This window comes from Panthera pardus, unplaced genomic scaffold (genome assembly GCF_024362965.1).
Source record: "Panthera pardus isolate Hobbes unplaced genomic scaffold, ASM2436296v1 HiC_scaffold_20, whole genome shotgun sequence".
NCBI lineage: Eukaryota > Metazoa > Chordata > Mammalia > Carnivora > Felidae > Panthera > Panthera pardus.
Genome location: NW_026526766.1, coordinates 55269303 through 55288296, shown reverse-complemented (window position 1 = coordinate 55288296; position 18994 = coordinate 55269303). Strand labels below are relative to the sequence as shown.

The 18994-nt window shown below is 39.5% G+C and overlaps 1 protein-coding gene across 2 annotated transcripts in view; it reads right to left on the bottom strand.

Moving 5' to 3' along the window:
• Window positions 1-18994, bottom strand: part of NFX1 (nuclear transcription factor, X-box binding 1) — a 73179-nt gene that overhangs the window by 13902 nt on the left and 40283 nt on the right. For both annotated transcript variants that reach the window (XM_019424162.2, XM_019424161.2), the window contains exons 10-15: window positions 15673-15770; window positions 12526-12556; window positions 8725-8804; window positions 7468-7576; window positions 3531-3650; window positions 1123-1202 (exon numbers count right to left, since the gene is read on the bottom strand). In XM_019424162.2, coding sequence (XP_019279707.1) covers window positions 1123-1202; window positions 3531-3650; window positions 7468-7576; window positions 8725-8804; window positions 12526-12556; window positions 15673-15770 — 518 coding nt within the window. The remainder of the gene's footprint in view (window positions 1-1122; window positions 1203-3530; window positions 3651-7467; window positions 7577-8724; window positions 8805-12525; window positions 12557-15672; window positions 15771-18994) is intronic.

The following is an 18994-nucleotide window of genomic DNA, read 5'->3' as shown; positions in this document are numbered from 1 at the left end:
AAAGGGTCTATAGGTAATGGTGCCAAATAAGCTTACAAATTGAGAATGAGGATGAAAAGTCCTTCATGGTAATGGCACTGCAGAGGTGTAGGTGAGCCTGGAGGAAGGTGTTTTGACCTAGTGGCCAGAATAGGAAGCTGCACAGGGCACAGAGGAAGGAAGAGTGGCCCCTGGTGGAGAGACACCACCACTCTTGGGATGCTCTTAATGAAACACCTTTATGCAGGCTAGCAACCTTTGCTGGTGAACCTGGAAGTTGTCTCTGAAATACAGCCCATGTTCTCAAGGTCAACTGACTGAGTTTAACTTAGTTGCAACCAGAGTAAAAATGAAAGCAAAAGAGGCTCACTATACTACCTATTGTGTAACTTCATTCACGTGACATTCTGGAAAAGGCAAAACTACTGGGACAGATAATAGATCACTGATTGCTGGGGCCTGGAGACAGGAGGGAAAATAACTATAGAGATGCATGAAGGAAGGACACCTGGCTGGCTCAGTTAGTACAGCATGTGACTCTTGATCTCAAGGTCATGAGTTCAAGCTCCACATTGGGTGTAGAGATTATAAATAAAAACTTAAAAAAAAAAAAGGGCATGAAGGAATATTTGGGGGGTGAATGAACTATTCTACATCTCGATTATGGTGATGGTTACATGACTGTATGAATGTTTTTGCAAAACTCAAGGACCTGTACACTTAAAAGGGTAAAATTCTATTTTATGCAAATTATACCTTAATTAATTAAAATGTTTATTTTATTTATTTTGAGAGAGAGAGGGAGAGAGAGAGAGCACATGAGCAGAGGAGGAGCAGAGAGAGAGGGAGAAAGATAATCCAAAGTACGCTCTGTGCTGCCAGCACAGAGACCTACACGGGGCTTGAACTCACACACTGTGAGATCATGACCTGAGCCGAAGTCAGTTGCTTAACCAACTGAGCCATGCAGGCACCCCAAATTCTACCTTAACTTAAAAAAAGAAAAGAAAAAAGGGGCCAAAGCAAACCTCTGCTTCTTGGAGTATATTTTTACTTTGAGAAACAATGAGACTAACAACTCTAAAAGTAATTCAATCATAAATCTCTAGCTGGAACAATGAATACTTGGGAGAGAAAACTTACCTCGTGTTTGCCCATGCACCACTTCTGAGTCAGGAAAGTACAAGGGGGACACTTCTCTTCACTATGACAAGAATGATACACTGTTAAGAGAGAAAGGAAATTAGGAATTATGTCTAATTAGGAATAATGTTTAAATAAAGCACATAAATTATTATATATGTTTTAATGGTATAGAACATAGAACTTTTAAGTTTAGAAGCTGGGAATACTTTTTAAAATGGTCACAGGAAAGTAAAAAGTAGGCGACTTTATTTCAAAGTGCTGAAGGATGAGCATGAGTGAGTAAAAGAAATCCCACTGAGGTGGGACAGACACACCAAACACAGAAGCAGAGAAGGAGGCAGCTTTTCCACTCATCTCCTGCAGCACAGACCCTGGTCTGTCCATTCTACTCAGTCATTCTTTTGGCCCTATCACATACAGCTCAGTTATCTCTGCTACTCATGCCATCTGACATGCTCCCCTGATTCCTTTCAATTTCCTTGCTGCCTGTAAGAGGCAGTTCATCCTAACTCATCTCCTCCAACAAAGCCTTTCTTGGCTGACCATACCCTGCTCAGAGCTCTGTTACACTCCCTAATGTCAATGGCTTGCTACCATGTTATCTGGCCCATCTTTATGAAACGGTTGGTTGTGTGTCATGTGCATGTAACTACCATCCTCTTCCTCTTGGGAAGAACAGAAAAATCTTGAGATCATGGGTTACTTTTTTCTTCCTCTGAACCTCTCTCTGTGTCTGATACCATGGTGGGTATACAACTAACTCTCAAGAAAAGTTAAAAGAGGGGCGCCTGGGTGGCGCAGTCGGTTAAGCGTCCGACTTCAGCCAGGTCACGATCTCGCGGTCCGTGAGTTCGAGCCCCGCGTCAGGCTCTGGGCTGATGGCTCGGAGCCTGGAGCCTGTTTCCGATTCTGTGTCTCCCTCTCTCTCTGCCCCTCCCCCGTTCATGCTCTGTCTCTCTCTGTCTGTCCCAAAAATAAATAAAAAACGTTGAAAAAAAAATAAAAAAAAAAAAAAAATAAAAGAAAAGTTAAAAGAATGCTGAACAAAAGTGGGCTAAAACAACACACCTCAAAAATGGTTAAGTTCTTATTATGGACATTACCCACCAGGATTTGGACTTCATCTGTGACATTTGCAAATGAGTGTGAAGGAGGGAGTGGGTGAGTATTGGCTGGGGCACTTACTTCATCTGGTGTGAACACCAAACTAAGTTGGGAGGGCCCTCCAAAGGTCCCCAGGAAAGAAGGGACATTCTACTCCATGAGGAATTTACTTCTTTTTTACTCTATTAAAATACTCAAGAAATTAAAACGGGTTGTTTATTTGTCAGTCTGAACTATATGGCTTACTGTAAGTACCAAATCTGGTGACTTCAGTTATTTCAGGTTTGCCTCTGGGACTTGGTAAAATGAAATGACGAGCCTACCATGGTCCTAGAGGAAAGCTAGTGACTAGACTGGACAGAAAATGGATGGTATTAAGTAGCTGCTGGCCGGACGTCTACAGCAGTTTATGAAAGAAGAATTGGAAATAATTATCTAACAACATGAGACTAAGTTACAGCCCATCCATGTACTAGCACACTCCATTAACCACTAAAAATCTATATTGTAGAAAAATATTTATTGACAAGAAGAAAGATTAAAATTACAATAAGAAGGGAAAATCCAGTTAAAATAAATTCAGTAGCATCACACTTTAATATTATGAAAAAAAAATGCAAATATCTATTTTGCCCATGTAAAAAGCCCTGAGAAATATATATTAAGGTGTAAAAAGGTGACATAATGGATGATTTAATTTCAATCTTTTGACTTCATCTCATTTATTCTGAGAGAGAGAGAGAGAGAGAGAGAGCATTCACATGAGTGGAAGAGAGGGAGAGAGAGAGAATCCTAAGCAGACTCTGCACTGTCAATGCAGAGTCCCTATGTGGGGCTCAAACTCACAACTGAGATTATGAGCTGAGCTGAAATCAAGAGTTGGATGCTTAACCAACCGAGCCACCTAGGCACCCCTCTTTCTTTTTATACAGTAAACATATATTACTTCCTTAACAACAAAAAGTTAGTTTCAATTTTGCAAAAAGATGTTCAACTTTGAAATATAAATCAAAATTGAAGGCAACAAGAAGAAAAGTCCCTGAAAGACAAGATCAGCTGGCGATTCTTCCAGCCTTTCAGGTGTGTTTGATATCCACTGAGTAAAGAAATGGAGTGCACTGTTGATTCTCAGCTGTGGCCCAGATCACAGACTCACCTTCACAGAAGCAGCCCCTGAGAACAGGGAACAGGGGTGGCCATCACAACATGACCTCAGAGCAGTAAAGACTGTCATGCAACATCCTAAATGACACAGTGTGAAACAGGCTGTGAGATGGGGGAGGCAAGGAGTTGGGACCCACCTGGATGGTCACATTCATGGACTCTGGCGCAGGTCTGGGTACACTCGGGGGGTCTGGTGCCACAGGGAACTGGAGGGTAGATCACTGACGCACCACAGTGGCAGGTTAATTCATCAAAACCTGATGGAGCAGCAATGAAACAAAACAACCCTTCATGATGTGCACATACATATTTACACAGACAACACACGCGCACACACACACACACACACACATTTATTTTGGCTTGTATTACTTTTTAGGGGACTGCTTTTTTCAAAAAATGTTTTTATTTTATTAAACCTGAGCTGGTGGCAATGGAGCAGACAGATAAGAAGCATTTCATTTTTACTTGCAACAAACTGTAAGTCCATGAGTAACCCAGGAAATTTTTACATATATTTTATAAACAACAGATCTATAGACCATCTCTTTTGAGAGAACAAGAGACTTCTGCTAAAGACATAGCTTTTTATTTTTTCAAACTCCTTTAGTTAGGAAAATGGATAGAGATTATGAAAGCCACAGGTAATTAACAAACATACAAAAATATATATTTGAATATACACCTCAGAGAAGCACTGAAGCCACTCAAAAAAATTCTTACAGGTCTAATCAACACCTATCATACTAGAAATGTGAAGTTGAAATGAAGCACAGAGCTACATCTGAGTTCATTACACACAGGCCACAAGTCAAATCAAAATGAGGGCTCACACTGGACAGCTCTAATAAGCAGCCTACCTTGTCACGAGCTCTCTTAACTCCTAAATCCCAAGAGGAGTCAGTTCTCCAACTCTAAGTCTTAGTAGAGGCCAGGACTTTGGCCATGGTTCCCAACTAGATCACCAAGGGTCAGAAGCCCAGGGCTCTTGAGATTCTTCCACCTACTGCCCCTCTCCAGTCAGCACTCTCTTCAGCAAACCCATCAGAGGCTATACAATGTGGTGTAAAGAGCCCCGTAAATATAGTCAGGAGACTTAGGCTTCTGGTCCCGGACCTTCTACTTACTTACTTAGTGACTGTGGGCTGGTAGTTTAACATCTCTGAGCTTTCTACTGGTCAAATGGGAATACCAAACTTTGACCTATCCATTCAATAAGCTAATATATGTGAATTAGCTAGGTAAAGGGCAAGGGGCCATGTAAGTTGTTTTCATGGAATTCATGTGTGTGTGATTTATATCAAAGCACTGACTCAACTCCTTTTTGAAATTAAGTAGGTCTAGCATTCTATCAAAGACATTTTGGGAAATCTTGATCTAGGCCAATCTTTTAATGTAGCAGTTCTCAAAGTATGCTCTGTTGACCCGTAGGGGTCCCTGAGGGTCTTCAGGGAGTCCATAAGGCCAAAATTATTTTCATAATCAGACTAAGACATGGTTCTTTGCCCCACTATGTTGACATTCGCAGTGATGGTGCAAAACCAAGAGTTGGTAAAACTGCCAGGGTCTTAGCGCAAATCAAGGCAGTAGTACCAAACTGTAATCACTGTAGTTTTCATCACCATAAAAAAGTCCTCGATGAAGCAGTAAAGAAAAAAACAACTGATCCTTAAATACATGTCTTTTCCATAATCTGAAATAAAGTGCTTACGCCGCACACTAAAATATAGTCTGGCTGTTATAAAAATTTGTTTATTTATTTTATGGTGAGCCTGGGTGTCTCAGTCAGTTAAGCATCTGACTTCAGCTCAAGTCATAGTCTCATGGTTCATGAGATCAAGCCCTGCACTGGGCTGTCTGATGTCACCGCAGAACTTGCTTCGGATCCTCTGTCCCCCCTCTCTGCCCCTCCTTTGTGCTCTGTCTCTCTGTCTCTCTCTCTCTCTGTCAAAAATAAATAAACATTAAAAAAAAATCTGGTTATTAAAAATAAACTAGTATGAGTGCTCACTTCAGCAGCACATATACTAAAAAACAACTAATATGGGATAGGAAACTATCAAAATCCTGGAGGAGATCACAGGGAGCAACCTCTCTGACCTTGGCCGTAGCAACTTTTTTCTAGATATGTCACCAAAGGCAAGGGAAATGAAAGTGAACACGAACTACTGGGACTTCATCAAGATTAAAAAGCTTCTGCACAGCAAAGGGAACAATCAACAAAACTAAAAGGCAGCCTGAGGAATGGGAGAAGATATTTGCAAAACGACATTACCTGATAAATGGGTAGTATCCAAAATCTATAAAGAACTTACCAAATTCAACACCCAAAAAACAAATAACCCAGTTAAGAAATGGGCAGAAGACATGAATAGACATTTTTCCAGAGAAGACATACACATGGCTAACAGACACATGAAAGGAGGCTCAACATCACCCATCATCAGAGAAACACAAATCAAAACCACAATGAAATACCACTTCACACTTGTCAGAATGGCTAAAATTAATAACACAAGAAACAACAGGTGTTGGCAAGATGTCGAGAAAGGGGAACTCTCTTGTACTGTTGGTAGGGATGAAAACTGGTACAGCCACTCTGGAGAAACAGCGTGGAGGTTCCGCACAAAACTAGAAACAGAACTACTCTACCACCCAGCAATTGCACTAGTAGGTATTTACTCAAAGGATATAAAAATACAGATTTGGAGGGGTATACACACCCCAAAATTTACAGCAGCATTACTAACAATAGCCAAACTATGGAGAGAGCCCAAATGTCCACTGACTGATCAATGGATAAAGATGATGTGGTACATATATACAATGGGATACTACTCAGCCATCAAAAAGAACAAAACCTTGCCATATGCAACAACATGGATGGAGCTGGAATGTATATACTAAGTGAGATCAGTCAATCAGACAAAGACAACCTACGATTTCACTTGTATGTGGAATTTAAGAAACAAAACAGATAAACATATGGAAAGGGAGGTGGGGGACACAGAGAGGGAAAGAAACCACAAGAGACTCTTAAAGACAGAGAACAAACTAAGAGTTGATGGAGGGAGGAGGGTGGGGGATGGGCTAGATGGGTGATGGGTATTAAGGATGAGCACTGCATGTTGAAGTGCTGAATGAATGTAAGTGATGAATCACTGAATTCTACTCCTGAAGCCAATATTGCACTGTATGTTAACTAAAATTTAAATTAAAAGAAAAAACCTAATACATATTTTTTAAATTCCTCATTTTAATCTCTAATATGATAAGTATAGCTATAATTCACATAAAAAGAGCTCTTTGAGGGTCCTTGGCAATTTTTAAGAATGTAAGTAAGTCCTAAGATGAAAAAGTTTACAAATTGCTGCTAATAATACAGAGAAGGAAGACTGCTGAGGACAGAATTTGGTTCAATGATATTTAAGAGTAATCCATTAATGAACCAGATCTCATTTTAGGATTGTTGCTTACATCCCAAGTTTCGTACATTCAGGGATGACAATGCAGCATGAGAATAACTTTTTAAAGTCACAACATATCTGAAATACTTAGGCTTAGTTGAGTAACCCATACCAAACTAATCAGTCCCTCAAAATATATTATGCCTGAACTTCTAGACAACTCTTAAGAGTTGTTTTTTTTTTTTTTAAGTTAATTTATTTATTCTGAGAGAGAGATAGGGAGAGAGAGAATTTTAAGCAGGCACTGCACTATCAGTACAGAACCCAATGTGGGGCTCAATCCCACCCACTGCAAGAACATATGACCTAGGCCAAAATCAAGAGTTGGATGCTTAATGGACTGAACCACTCAGGTGCCCCTATCAAACTTTTTAATCAATCAATTAACTGTTTAATAAATTTTTTGAGACAGCACAGGGGAGGTGCAGAGAGGGAGAGAGAATCTTAAGCAGGGTCCACACCCAGCGCAGAGCCCAACATGGGGCTCGATCTCACAACTGTGAAATCACGACCTGAGCCGAAATCAAGAGCTAGACACTTAACCAACTGAGCCACCCACAGATCCCTAGAAAACTCTTTAATAAAAGCATACAGTGAAGACACTCACTGGCTTGCCAGCATGACTGGCAGTTCCCACGATGACAAGGTTCTTCACATCTATGAAGGCCACAACGGAGTTTCCTCCCACAAATCAAAGGACACTTGTGCTCCTTATCCTAAGAAGAGATTCATATTTGTTTGCAAAATTATCTACATTTTATATTTTCCACAAACAACAAGAAGATTAATTTAAAAAAAAGCTTTCTACAGTTATGGATGAAATGATGTCTGGAATTAGCTTCAAAATAATCAGAGGGAGCAGGTGGAGAGGTGGATGAAACAAGATTAGTTATGAGCTGATCACTACTGAAGCTGGATGTTGCATATATGGGATGCATGCTAATCTTTCTGCTTTTGTATATGTTTGAAATTTTCAATAATAGGAAGAAATCTTTATGTCTTCAAATACTGATTTATAAATAAGTCTTTTTTTTTTAATGTTTATTTGAGAGACAGAGCCAGTGAGCAGGGGAGGGGCAGAGAGAGAGGGAGAGAGAAGATCTGAAATGGGCTCTTTGTGACAGTAGCAAGCCTGATACAAGGCTTGAACTCACAAACCACAAGATCATGACCTGAGCCAAAGTCAGATGCTAAACTGACTGAGCCACCCAGGCGCCCCTAAAAGTAAGTCTTAATATGTTGTACAATTTCATCATTCTTCATCTTATCAGTATGTAAACTTCAAAAATAACAATTATGTATGATATACATACATAAGCATGTGTACACATGCACTACTTTGCTAATGGCACTGTGTGCTCTTGTTTGTACACACACAAACACACGCACAACATGGTAACCCAATTACTGCCAGGTGGTGCTTTATTTAGTTCCATATAAGTGAATACTTCAGATAACTGAAACTTGCTCCTTTCAAAAATGCCCCACTCATTTTGCCTATTGACCTGATCCAAGCTGTATATGAAACCCAAAGCCCAAATTGCTAAGACCAGCCCAATCTGTGTATTGGGACAGCACACAATCTCCTGCAGAGGACTGTATGCTCATCTGATGGTCTTAGGCTCTGGAGCCTGAGGGCTTCTGTCTTTCTTCTCTTTCCCCATATTGCCACTGGCTGACTTCTTGACTTGGCAAAGGCCTAAAAAGGCCCAGGCCTGTCTCTCTGGGCAGCTCTCTCACTACTGCTCAGGGGCCTCTCCCAGTGATGTCTGAATCTGGACTACATTCCAGATGGCTGAGGTTTCTAGATGCTTGGCCCCCGGATGAATGAAATCTGATTGTACCTAATGATAGGTCCACTTACCACACAGCATATCTCATTACATTTATGTCGTCCACACAACCGTTTCTTGTTACATCGCTTATCACACATAAATGTAGCATCTGTTGTGGCCAATTAAAAAGAAAAAAAAAGAAAGGAGATGAACATTCACTCAACAAATATTCGATGACTACAAGCTGAAGAAACACATATGTAATAATGTAAATAAATTAGTTATGGTGAAAATGCATATTAAAATAAGATATGCTAAAAATTTTCACCTGTCAGATTGTACAGAAAAAAAAAAAAGACAATATGGTACGGGTGAAGGTGTAGAGAACAAGGCACACTCCGTGGATGGGAGTATAAACTTTTGGTACACATATGTTACCTATCAAAAATTTAAATGGTAATTCTATTTTAAGTAACTATTCCTATACATATACTTTTGAAAATATATTTTTATATATTTTAATATATTTTGTTGCACAAGCAACAAAAGAAGAAACACAAATTGGGGCTTGATCAAAACTGAAAGATTTTGTGTACCAAGGACACCACTAAGAAAGTGAAAAGACAGCGCACATAACAGGAGAAAATATTTGCAAATCATCTATCTATAAAGCTCTAGGATCTAAAATACATAAAGAATTCTTACAACTCAACAAGAAGAGAACCCAATTAAAAGACAGACAAAGGACTTAAACAGACTCTTTTCCAAAGAAGATTACAAATGGCAAAGTACATTTAAAAATGTTCAGCATCACTAGGGAAATGCAAATCAAAACCTTAATGACATATCACTTCATATCTACATAGGATAGCTTTAAGAAAAAAAACACATAAGAAACGAAAATAAAAACAAAAAAATAAGTGGGGCGTCTGGGTGGCGGGAATGTAAAATGATGTAGGTGCTACGGAAAACTGCTGTGGCAGTTCTTTAAAAAAGTACACACAATTATCATATGATCCATCAACTCCACTTGTAGGTATGTATCCAAAAAAATTTAAACAAAAACTGTGTACAAATGTTCATAGTAGCACTAATCCAAATAGCCAGAATATCGAAACAACCCACAATGTCCATCAACAGATGAATAAATTGCGATATATCCACACAATGAAGTATTATTCAGTCATAAAGAGGAATGAAGTACTGATATGTGCTACACATGGATGAATCTTGAAAACATGCTAAGTGAAAAAAGCTGGGTATAAAAAGGTTATGTATTATAGAATTCCATTTATATGAAATACTCAGAATAGGTAAACCCATAGCAGTTTAGTGGTTCCTCGGGGCTTGAGGGGGTAGTGAGTGGGAAGTGAAAAGTTAATGAATACAGGGTCTCCCCCTTAGGTATGAAAATGTTTTAGAACTAGATAGAGGTGATGGTTGCACAACACTGTGAATCTGTTACATGCCAATGAATTGTACACTTTAAATAAATGCTTACTTTAAGAGAGAGACAGTGTATGTGAAAGTGAGCAGGGGAGGGGCAGTGAGAGAGGGAGAGACTCTCAAGCAGGCTCCGCACTGTCAGCGCACAGCCTGACATGTGGCTCGACCTCATGAACTATGAAGTCATGACCTGAGTTGAAATCAAGAGTCAGACACTTAACCAACTGACTACCCAGGCACCCCTGAATTGTACACTTTAAAACAGCCCATTTTACATTATGTGAATTTTACCTCAATTTTTAAAAATAGGCTAGGTGCTGAAGTATTTATGAGTGAAATGATGTTTGAGATTTATTTTCAAAGTACTTCAGTGAAAATAAAAAGGAGGGAAGGAAGGGATGGAAACAAGATAGGCAAAATGCTGACTACTGATGATGGGTGACAGGTGCATAGGGGTTTATTATATTAATCTTTCTACTCTCACATATGGTTAAAAATTTTGATAATAAAGTTTTAAAAAGTGGGACAAGATGGATACTGTATTATTCATAATGGGGAAAAACTGGAGACAAACTAAATGATCACCAAGAGGGAAAGAGTGAACCTCACTGTGGCATACCCACATACAGAATACTGTGAAAGAGGGAGAGTTATATACACTGACATAGAAAATGTCTTTGAGGGAAGAAGAAAAAAAAAAACCAAATTGCAAACAATATGTTTAGTATAAAATTAAGTTTAGGAGAAAAAAATAAAACTAACTGGCAGATGTATAAAGCTATATGAATACAGAAAAATATCTGGACCCAAATCCAACAAACTAGTAACAGTTTCATCAGGGAAGGGGAGGAGGGAAAAATCAGGTTAGGGTGTATTTTCACTTTTTCCTTTATATTGTTTTTATTCCGTTTTTTTTTTTTTTTACTTTAAAAGCATATTAATGTAATTTTTTCAAATTATATTTTTAATAACCACAATTTTGACTGTGGTTTTAAGGCAGATATTTCTGCTTACCTTCCAAACAACCACTCCCCACCTTCTTCTTTTTTTTTTTTTTAATTTTTTTTTTTAACGTTTATTTATTTTTGAGACAGAGAGAGACAGAGCATGAATGGGGGAGGGTCAGAGAGAGGGAGACACAGAATCCGAAACAGGCTCCAGGCTCTGAGCTGTCAGCACAGAGCCCGACGCGGGGCTCGAACTCACGGACCATGAGATCATGACCTGAGCCGAAGTCGGCCGCTTAACCGACTGAGCCACCCAGGCGCCCCCCACTCCCCACCTTCTTAAGGCTAACAGAGGCTTAATTCTGCTCAGAAACTAGGTACCCATGTGCTCCTAGTTTCAGGGGTGAATGTAGAAAAGTCTAGCCTATTAATTCCATTTTCTTTGCTAACGTTGGGTTTAGGCAGGAGCATGTGATACAAAGTGTACTGAGGTCCTCTCAGGATTGTCTTCCTTGCTCTTGAGAAGGAAAGGAAGCTTAAGAATCTCTTTCTTTCCTTTAGATATTCCTGGGTAAGATGTTGATGTGTGGACTTGTTGTAGCTAACTTATATCCATGAGGAGAAAACTAAGAAAATCAGAGAAGCTGAACTGGAGTCCTGGAATCAGGAGGTTGGAATTAACCAACTCTGGACTTGTTCTGCCTCCATACTTCCTATTATGTGAGACAGTAAAGCCCCTTATCGCTAAAGTTATTTTTCCTTGGGTTTTTGATACCTGCAGACAAAAGCATCCTAATCTAAAACAGCTTTCTTCCTGGCCAGAATAAGATCTTTTTATTTTGTACACATTTAACTTCTATCACTTTTCCAAACAGGTATTAAGGTGGCTTAAACAAAAGACTAAGTGATGGTGAGCAAAAGAAAGAATCTTAATAGTGTGGGATGTCAGGATCAAAGACAAAGGAAGAAACAATACTGTAGGCCTCAAGGTTAAGAAGGCTTGCTGGCTGAGTACCTGTTCCAGGTGTCCAACAGTCATATCAAGCTTTAAGGGGATCTAGCATCACAGTCAGTATGTAAAAAGCTTGCTGCATTAGGTATTATTCTCCTTCACCCCCACTACTACCATTTTATTATGAAAATTTCCAAACATAAAAGTTGAAACAACTTTACAGTGAATATCCATATGACCATTACTGAGATTTTACCATTATTTTTTCACCTTTCTATCCACCTATCAATTTACCTTAATATTTGATACATTTTAAAGTAAACTGCAGATATGACTACACTTACCTTTTTTAGAACTTAATTAACCAGAACTTATGATTTTTATTTTTCTTTTGAGGCAAAAGAAAATGAAACATATAAAATGAAATATACAAATCTTAAGTGTACCTTTGCGGAATTATGACATATATAATACAAACCCTTATCAAGAAACAGAACAATTACTTTTACCCCAGAAAGTCCCCTCATGCCCATTCTCAGTCATACCTTCACTTTTGAGACTGGTACATGGAAGCTCCTATGGAAAAAGGAAAAGAAAAACAAAAAACAAAAAACAAAAAACCAACAGTAACTCCTTTAGGAACAAATGAAACAACACAACTAGAGTATAATGCTATATATAACACGTACACCCTAAATATCCTATACTTTTCTGGTAGTCACTTATTCGCCAACTTCACCTATCTGGAGCTAGGTTAGCCCAATTTCTATATGAATATGCTTTACTCACAGTGGGTCTCCTGGTTTACTGACATTTTGTGCAAATATAATTGTAACAATCTTTGTGGTCTGGCCTCCTAATTGAAAGTAGATTTTAGGAATTATAAAATCTGAATGGAAGGAGGGATTGCTAAAAGTACATAAAGCAAAGAAAAAAAATTGCCTGGCAAAGGAGACAGAAAAAGCCACAAAAAGCAGAAAAATTGAAAATATGTAATAATCTGGTACCAGAGGCAAACAGGTCAACACACTTAAGAGCAGCATGACACTGCAGAAATGCAGCAAAGTAGAATATAGTAGTCCTCTGGCATTCAGTTTTATGACTTTGGTAATTACGTATGAACAACCCCAAAGATCTACCATATGTAACTTGCTGAGGCATGATCCCAAATAACATGTGTGGAGAGGATGCTGTGTGGGAAGCAAGTCAGTCACTTGGGGGAGAGTGAGCCTGGCTGCCCAGTATCTACATCTGAATTTGGCTTTGATGTCATTTACAGGTTGCTAGGTACTCAGAAACTAGCAAAATGCTAAAAATATTCTTTCTTAGTGAAAAGGACTCTGAAGAAAAGGGCAGTTACTAGAGTTGAAAACAGAAGCAAAAGTCTAAGAAATGGAAGATTCTTGGCTACAAAGATGTCTAGATACATTAGTTGGCTGGGTTGGATGATAAGGAAGAGTTGCCCATATGTTCCCTGGAGATACAAAGCAAAGGTGAGTCATGAAATTGCTAGAGTGCGTGCTCCAGTTAATGCAAACACTGGACTGCAGAGAAGAAATGACATACTGGAGTGGTTACCTTAATTGCAGGGAAAGGGAGAGCTCCTGTAGATCCTGACAATCATATGAATTACCAATAAAAACTTAAATACAGTATTCTTTGGCAAGAGGTAGTACAGCATACATTTTTCAAAGATTCCCACCAAAGTGATTAAAAGAAAACCACCTTTGAAGCTTTAAGAAATAAGTTTTATTTATCTAGAAAACTCACTTCCATGGAAAAGCCCATTCCATTACAAAAGACATTTCATGAAAAATCTGGCTGAAGAATGAGGTGATGACCATCAATTGCAAAGAGATTTTTCACTTTGTCAAAGGTTTCAATAGAATTCATACTGACAGTGAGTGCCTCCAGCAATTTTAGAATAAAACTTTTATTTGCAAAAATTCACTTTATACACAGCTTTTCATGAATATGCTCACTGCCATGGGATCTGCCATTAGAGTGAGGGCAGACAGTGAATGAGAATCAAAAAAGCACAGAGAGAACAGGACTGTTGGGGAGAAAGAAGCAAACAGACAGTACCCATTTCTAGCTCACACATCCCAACTCTGCTTGTGCTTCTTGGTCACAGCCAGCACCTCTGGGCATCACTAAATCTGTGATTACTAAATCACAGTATTTCACAGTCTTTAAGATCCTGTGTCTGACATTCAAAATATCTCTACTGACCCATGTACTCTGGTTTCTTTCAGGAAAAAAGCCGTGTGTGTGCACGCATGCGCGCACACATCTTTTGCCACATGTAAATTACATTATTTTTACATTTTTATTCTAAAGCTTACCCAGTAAGCTAGCTGCCAATTTCTGGAATAGATCCTCAGAATCATTTGCAAGTCAGCTGCTACCCAGCCCTTGGGCTTGGTAGCAGTTGAATATGCACTGAAGGTGGGTCAGAGAGGACAGATCAATAGTTGCTATGTTCTCCAAGCTGGATTTCCCAAAGACAGCAAGGCTCTTGCCTCTGGTTACAAACATAGGAATGGGCATGAATTCCAAAATGGTAAGATGTCCCTTTTATAACAAAAAGTCCAATCAAAACTGCCCAGGGCAGAAAGAAGAAATTGACAAAAACAGTTGTATAGTGAATAATTAACCTTACTGAAAGGGTGATCTGGCCTTTGCCACTGCCTTCTGGGAAGTGATCTCTAAGCTCCTGGAATATCATGCCTGAAGGAGTGTCATTGTTTGCTTGAGGCCTTGGGTCATCACATAGTCTAACATGATTTAGCGTACAGGCTGGCCATACTGAAAAGTCTTAGGGTGGGGACTGGCTACACCACAGAGACCAATAATATGACTTAGGATGGGGGCTTTGGGTCACAGAGTAATGGCAGACCTCTGGTGACAATCTGGAGATTGAGACCAGCCACATGGGCAGTCAACCATGTCTACACAATGGAGCCTCAGTAAAAACTGAACACCCAGGTTTGGGTGACCTTTCCTGGTTGGCAACACTCCATGCATATTATCACAAAATGATGTTGAGAATGTTAACGCTGTTCCAGCTCCACAGGGAGAGAACAATTAGAAGCTTCTTATTTGGCACTTTCTTGAGACTCTGCCCTGCATGTTTCTTCCTCTGGCTGATATTAATCTGTATCCTTCCCCTGTAATAAACTGTAACCATGATTATAACAGCTTTCTATGTGTTCTATTGAGTTCTAGTGAATTATCAAACCCTGAGGGTGGTCTTAGGGACACTGGACTGCAGTTGGTATCAGAAATTAGGATGGTCTAACTACTCTAATTCAGCAGTTGTCTAAACTCTTGCAACGACTGTCAGAGATAAGGGGGTGATCGTATGGACTACGTTCTCTCCAATTTCTTAGTTAGCAACAGTGCTTTTGTTCTCTCCTAGCATCTAGCATTATCACACTTTTATTTGGTAGAGCTATCTGGATACTTGCCTCAGCCCCATTACTGGCCTCTGAGCTTAGAGTGCTACCTGACCCCCAGTCTATATCTACCACACAACGGACCCATGGTTGCTGTCAGCATACACTGGCTGGGTTGAATAAATCATATATAGTATGATAAGATTAAAACAAGTTACTTTGATTCTTCCCATCCCATAATCATGAATTTAAAAGGTACTGGTGGTAACAGCACTAACATTGTTCAGGATTTACCTTTGTTCTGAAAGAGCATCTGCAGGAAATAACTGATGTACGAGAGCATGGTCCACAGTCTCCTTCATGGCACAGCTTTTCGCAGGTATGAATGAAATCTTTAATAAAAATGAAAAGAGCTAGGAATGAACACTGCAAGTACTCATTTTCAGACTCCCAAGTTCACTAGCCACACTGGTCTTCTACTTCTATTGCCTACAACTCCAGAAGCAGAGTTGAGGGAAGAAGGATGTAGTCAATGCCTCTTCCCCTATCTTCCCTTCATCTGGCAGGCTGGACCTTTTCCGGCAAAGACAGGGCCCAGAATTAGTCACTGGCATATCCTCTGGAGTGCATGATTCTTTGCCTAAGTCAAAAAACAGATCTTCTGACTTCTTTCTTTAGGCCTCAAGTCTCAAGGTTAGACTTGAACCTCCTTAAAATTGTAGCCATGGACGACTTTACTGAAGTACTCTTGACTCTGAAAATAATCCGGGGATCATAAACAATCAGAAATCATGATCCATAATCTCAATGACTCAAGCTCTGTGACCATGTGGTGATAAGAGACCTACCATTCATTCTGCTAAATACGTTTAGGACAAGTCCTGTTTTGAGGACCACTCAGAGATCAGCCACAAGTCTCTTGGGGCTGCTGTTTAAATGATGTATTTTTTCCATCCTTTTATTTTCAGTCTTATTTTATCTTTAACTCTAGTCTGTTTCCTGAAGATACCACATAGTTGAATCTTGTGTTTTAAAAAATTTGATTGGACAATCTCTGCTTTTTAAGAGTTTAATCCATTCACATTAATGCTATCATTGATACAACTGGATTATATCTGTCATTTAACTTTTATTTTTCTGTATACCTCATGACTTTGTTAATCTAATCTTCCTTTACTGGTTTGTTTTGCATTAAGTTTCTAATTTAACATTTTTTTCCTTTAATTGTAGTTTTCACTGTATATTATATATGTACGTGTGTGTATATATGTATATATACACACACGTACATATATAATATTTATTTTTGAGACAGAGAAACAGAGCATGAGTGGGGGAGGGGCAGAGAGAGGGAGACACAGAATCCCAAGCAGGCTCCAAGCTCTGAGCTGTCAGCATAGAGCCCAACACGGGGCTCAAACCCACCAACCATGAGATCGTGACCTGAGCCGAAGTCAGATGCTTAACTGACTGAGCCACCCAGGTGCCCCTTCACTGCATATTTTTAAATGTTTATTTTATTTTATTTATTAAAAAAAATTTTTTTTAAATTGACGAGATTTACTTTTTAATGTTTATTTATTTTTGAGAGACAGAGGGACAGAGCATGAATGGGGAAGAGCCAGAGAGAGAGGGAGACACAGAATCCAAAGCAGGCTCCAGGCTCTGAGCGGTCAGCACAGAGCCTGATGCAGGGCTCGAACCCACGAACCGTGAGATCATGACCTGAGCCAAAGTCAGAGGCTTAACCGACTGAGCCACCCAGGCGCCCCTATTTTTAAAAAATGTTTAATGTTTATTTATTTTTGAGAAAGACAGAGTGTGAGTAGGGGAGGGGCAGAGAGAGAGGGAGACACAGAATCTGAAGCAGGCTCCAGGCTAGCAAAGAGCCAGACGTGGGGCTTGAACTCACAAACCAGTTGAGATCATGACCTGAGCCGAAGTCGGCCACTTAACCAACTGAGCCACCTAGGTGCCCCCGTGTTTATTTCTTTTTTGAGAGCGTGTGTGCATGTGCGTGAACAGGGGAGGGACAGAAAAGGAGGGAGAGAATCCCAACCAAGGGCTCAATCCCATGAACCATGAGATCATGACCTGAGCTGAAATCAAGAGTCAGAGGCTCAACCAACTGAGACACTCAAGCACCCCATTTCACTATATTTATTTTTGGTTATTTTCTTTTTTTTTTTTTTTAATTTTTTTTTAACGTTTATTTATTTTTGAGACAGAGAGAGACAGAGCATGAACCGGGGAGGGTCAGAGAGAGACGGAGACACAGAATCTGAAACAGGCTCCAGGCTCTGAGCTGTCAGCACAGAGCCCGACGCAGGGCTCGAACTCATGAACCGTGAGATCATGACCTGAGCCAAAGTCGGACGCTTAACCGACCAAGCCACCCAGGCGCCCCAATTTTTGGTTATTTTCTTAATGGGCGTTCTAGGACTTACGATATACATCTTTTTTAAAATTTTTTTTTTTTAACGTTTATTTATTTTTGAGACAGAGAGAGACAGGGCATGAACGGGGGAGGGTCAGAGAGAGGGAGACACAGCATCCGAAACAGGCTCCAGGCTCTGAGCTGTCAGCACAGAGCCCGACGCGGGGCTTGAACTCACGGACCGCGAGATCATGACCTGAGCCGAAGTCAGCCGCTTAACCGACTGAGCCACCCAGGCGCCCCACTTACGATATACATCTTACCAGAATCCACTTCAGGTTTATACTAACCTAATTCCAGTGAGATAGAGAAACCTTACTCCTATGTAGCTCTATTCTCTCTTCTCTTTTATGCTATTATTACGTCTACATGTTACAAACCCAACAATATACTATTATGTAATGTTATGTCTATTAAAACAGAAAAGAGCAAGCATACATTCATAGTTTGTTACATTTATCGTCTTTACCATTTCTGATTTTCTTCATTTGTTGCTACAGATCTGAGTTATAACTTGGTGTCACTTCCTTACTTCCTTACTTTGATCTCACCCACCTCCTTTGTGCTTATTGTCAGATATATATCCACATGTTACAACCCTAATAATACAATTACATATTATCTTATACAACTACTTTTTAAGTCAGCTGCAAAAAGAATATGCTTTTATACTGTCTTTTATAATTATGTAATTACATTTACTCTTTGATTTTTCATATGGATATGAATTTATATCTGGGTTTACTTGCTTTCAGTCTGAAGAACTTACTACTTTAGTATTTATTGTGAAGTAGATCTGCTAGCAATAAATTGTGTTTCCTTCCTTCTTTCCTTCCTTCCTTCTCTTTTTCTTTTTTAAAGCAGGCTTCATGCCCAGCACGGAGCCCAACATGGGTCTTGAACTCACAACTCTGAGATCAAGACCTGAACTGAGATCAAGAGTCAGATACTTAACTGACTAAGCCACCCAGGTGCCCCTTTATTTTCATTTCTGAAAGATAGTTTTGCTGAATAGAAGCTTCTTGGATGGCAGTATATTTTCCCCAGCACTTTTGAACAGGTCATCTCAGTATCTTCTTGTTGTGATGTAGTGCTCTCCATTGTTTCTGATGAGAAGTCTGCTGCTAATCTTATAGGGGTTCCCTTGTATGTAAGGAGTCATATTTCTCTTGCTGCTTT